The following is a 3,831-nucleotide window of genomic DNA, read 5'->3' on the forward strand; positions in this document are numbered from 1 at the left end:
TTTCTAATTTTAATTTTTTACTTTTTGTGCTTCCTTATTGTTTTGTTTCATTCTATTTTTAACATATGGCCTGTGAGTCCCCTGCCCCCTTTCTTCCTTTGTATTAGTTTTTAAAGTTTATCTGGGCCTGTAGTTCATTTTTTTGCTGGGACTCAGTTATACCTCTTTGGCACTTTCAAACATTTTTTTTTTAATGAACCTTGACTTTCCTTAAGCTTTGAAGAAAGTTTGTGTTGGAGCTCAGGAGTCAGGAAATACTTTTGTGCACAAAGTTTTCACTAATCTGTAAGATCTACTAACAAGCAGACATACAAATGTATATATGATAATCTACTGAGTGCTTATTTTTTTAATGGACATTACATGGTTTCAACAAGACACAATGGAAAGTATTGAGAAGTGATATTCTGCCCATTTGCTTTCTAGGTCCTTTTTTTGTTTGTTTAAACCTTTTGACTCTCTTCACTCATTTCTCTCATTCTCCCACCTATTTCTTTTGGCAACCACCAATCTGTTTTCTGAATCTATGAGCTTGGGTTTTTGTTGTTGTTGTTGTTGTTTTGTTTTTAGGTACTGCATATAAGAGAGCTCATATGGTATTTGTCTTTGTCTGACTTATTTCACTTAGCATAATGCCCTTGAAGTCCATCCATGTTGTTGCAATTGGCAAGATTTCTTTCCTTTTCATGGCTGAATAATATTCCATTTTGTATATATACCACAATTTCTTTGTTTCATTCATTTACCAGTGGACCCTTAGGTTGTTTCCATATCTTGGCTCTTATAAACAGTACTGCAGTGAACATATGGGTGCATATGTCTTTTGGAGTTAGTGTTTTTGTTTTCTTCAGATATATTCTCGGAAGTGGAATTGCTGAATCATATGGTAGTTCTGGTTTTAATTTTTTTAAGGAAACTCCATACTGTTTTCCACAGTGGCTGCACCAATTTCCATTCCCACCAACAGTGCACAAGGGTTCTTTCTTCTTTACATTCTCATCAACAGTTGTTATCTCTTGTCTTTTTAGCTATTATAATAGGTGGTATTTCATTGTGGTTTAGATTTGCATTTCCCTGATGATTAGTAATGCTGAGCATCTTTTCACGTACCTGGTGGCCATCTGTATGTCTTCTTTGGAAATATATCTATTCATATCTTCTGCCAATTTTTTTTTTAAATTGGATTGTTTGTTTTTGCTATTGAGTTGTATGAGTTCTTTATATATTTTGGATATTAACCCCTTATCAGATATATGATTTGCAGATATATCCACAAGTCAGTCAGTGTAAGACACTGCATTAACAAAATGAAGGATAAAAATCATATGGTCATCTCAATAGAAAAAGCCTTTGACAAAATTCAATATCCACTTACATTAAAAACTTCCAACAAAGTATGTATTAAGTTCTTACTGCCTGTCAAGAAGTGAGATGAGTGTTCTTTTAATCTCTTTAATTCACTCAGATAGATATTCTTATAGTCATGGTACAGATGAGAAAACTCAAGCTTTTGTTAAATAATTTGTTCAATTTTATATATATAGTAACTTTAACTGAGATTTAAGCTCTTGTCAGGTATGACTTTCAAGTATGTACTCTTAGTCAGTATGTATTGCCTATAACAGTTTCTTAATCTCGGAATTATTGATATTTTAGGCTGGACAGTTCTTTGTTATAGAGGGCTGTCTTCTGCACTGTAGGATGTTTAGCAGCATCCCTGGCCTCCTCCCAGTAATAACCCCCAGTTCTGACAACCAAAACTGTCTCGAGACATTGCCTTATTTCCCCTAGTGGCAAAATCACCCCTGAAAACCACTGACCTAGAGGCATACAGTCAGAATGACCCTTGAATAGTAAATTGCATCTGAACTGGGAGAATTGTAAATAGTATAACTGTATCTGAATTTACCTGAACATAAGAGTGTTATAGTTGGGCAAGCTCTTTGGGGAACCCTCAGTGCTCACAGAGTTGTTAGAAAAGATATTGGCTCCTGTGGGAAAGCTTTTCAGTCAAGATGCTTTCTATGTAACCTATTTAGGTCTCCTTATTTGAGCTATACTCTATGAAAACTCCCACTGAAGAAAAATGCCAGTTACTCTGCTAGCAAGCTATGTTTTCTGTCCAATAGCCTTCTGAATAAACTGGTGCCAAATTTGACCCATGGTAGTCTTGCGAGTCTAAATGTTTGGTTGAGACTAAGACCTCCCTGGTGGATATTGCACACTGGCCTATAGTGAGTCCTAACAAATGAAAATTATTGTCTATGAAGGCACTTTTTTATTTATCCCTAACAATGAAATGGCTCGTGGATATTTATTCTTATATTTTTAAAATAATAGTTTCTCACCTTAATTTCTAGTGCTATTGCCAGTTTTACTCATTTTATATAACTTTATTGGTATTTTAATGAGAATTTAAGAGGAGGTTTTTAGGCATCTCTAGAATGAAACCTTAATAACCTGAATATCTTGACTGAAGATTTGTTTTGCTTAGTTGTAAAGCAAAAATGAGTTGTTATCTGGTATGGGAAAAATTTAACTGCAATTAAATTATGAAGTTTGTTTTCAAAGGACTATTTCATTTATCACTTTTTTTAATGTGATGTCTATCAATATGTGTTTCTCTGTCTTTGGCAGGTGGTTGGGAGAAGGGACAGCATATTTTCTCGTTCTAAAGAAAGAAACAAGAATGAAAGAATTCATTATATTTATTTTCTTAGATAATTTTATTAATTTTACTTTTTTTTTTTTATCTTTTAGCACTATTCTAGTACATGTACATTATCTATTGGTCATATTTGTATCTTTTTTCAGTCTCTCAGGTACCTGAATGTTGACTTTGTATCCGAAGATCCTGGAACTTTTCTCTTGAACTAAACTTGGTTCAAATCCTACCACATATATATAGTACACAAGTGCTTAAGAATTTCTGGAATCCTCTGGTAAGACAAATCCAAGTAACAGAAGGAGTTCTATGCAGGAAGATGCAGCCCCTGAACAACTTGATGGCTATCTCAAAACCTGAAAACCCGGCTCTATGTGAACAAAGTGATGTCTTGAGAGCAAATTTGTCTTGGCAGCAGGAAACCATCCCAGTCATGGAGACCTATAACTCTGAGGCCTCTCGTCGAAAGTTCAGACATTTTCAGTACTTGGAAGTGTCTGGTCCTCAGGAAGCCCTGAGCCAACTCTGGGAGCTGTGTCTTCAGTGGCTGAGACCAGAGATTCATACAAAGAAGCAGATCCTAGAGCTGTTGGTGCTGGAGCAATTCCTGACAATTCTCCCTGAAGAGGTCAGGACTTGGGTAAATTTACAACATCCAAAGAGCAGCAAAGAAGTGGTGACCCTCATAGAGGATGTGATTGAAATGCTTAAAGACAAAGGTGAGAATATAGAAAACTGGCAGTAGAATAGTTGACCCTTATGTGAAATCTAAAAACAAAAACAAAAATACTGAGCTCATAGATTCAGAGACCAGATTGGTGTTTGCCAAAAGCATTGGGTAACAGGTGAGTGAAATGGGTGAGAGGGTCAAAGGTACAAACTTTCAGTTATGAAATAAATAAGTCATGGGGTGTAATGTACTGCATGATGACTGTAGTCAATAATACTGTATTATTATACATTATTATTTGAAAGTTGCTAAGAAAGTAGATCTTAAAAGTTATAAGAAAAAAATTGTAATTATATACAGTGACAGATGTTAACAACTTATTGTGGTGATCATTTCACAATATTTACAAATATTGAATCATTATGTTGTACTCTTGAAACTCATATAATATGCCAGATGTGCCTCAATTAAAAAGAAAGAAAAACGTTAAAAAAAA

At 34.7% G+C, this 3,831-nt stretch overlaps 1 protein-coding gene across 5 annotated transcripts in view; it reads left to right on the forward strand.

Moving 5' to 3' along the window:
- The window catches only part of ZNF215 (zinc finger protein 215), a 19,779-nt gene that overhangs the window by 2,599 nt on the left and 13,349 nt on the right, over positions 1–3,831 (forward strand). For 4 of the 5 annotated variants that reach the window (XM_011383485.2, XM_011383484.2, XM_023525069.1 and 1 more), the window contains exon 2: positions 2,815–3,384. The exons of the other annotated variant lie outside the window; for it this stretch is intronic. In XM_011383485.2, the coding sequence (XP_011381787.1) occupies positions 2,985–3,384 (400 nt within the window). In that variant the 5' untranslated portion in view covers positions 2,815–2,984. The remainder of the gene's footprint in view (positions 1–2,814; positions 3,385–3,831) is intronic. 5 annotated transcript variants of the gene reach the window in all.

Source organism: Pteropus vampyrus, unplaced genomic scaffold (assembly GCF_000151845.1).
Source record: "Pteropus vampyrus isolate Shadow unplaced genomic scaffold, Pvam_2.0 Scaffold522, whole genome shotgun sequence".
NCBI classification, from domain to species: Eukaryota; Metazoa; Chordata; class Mammalia; order Chiroptera; family Pteropodidae; genus Pteropus; species Pteropus vampyrus.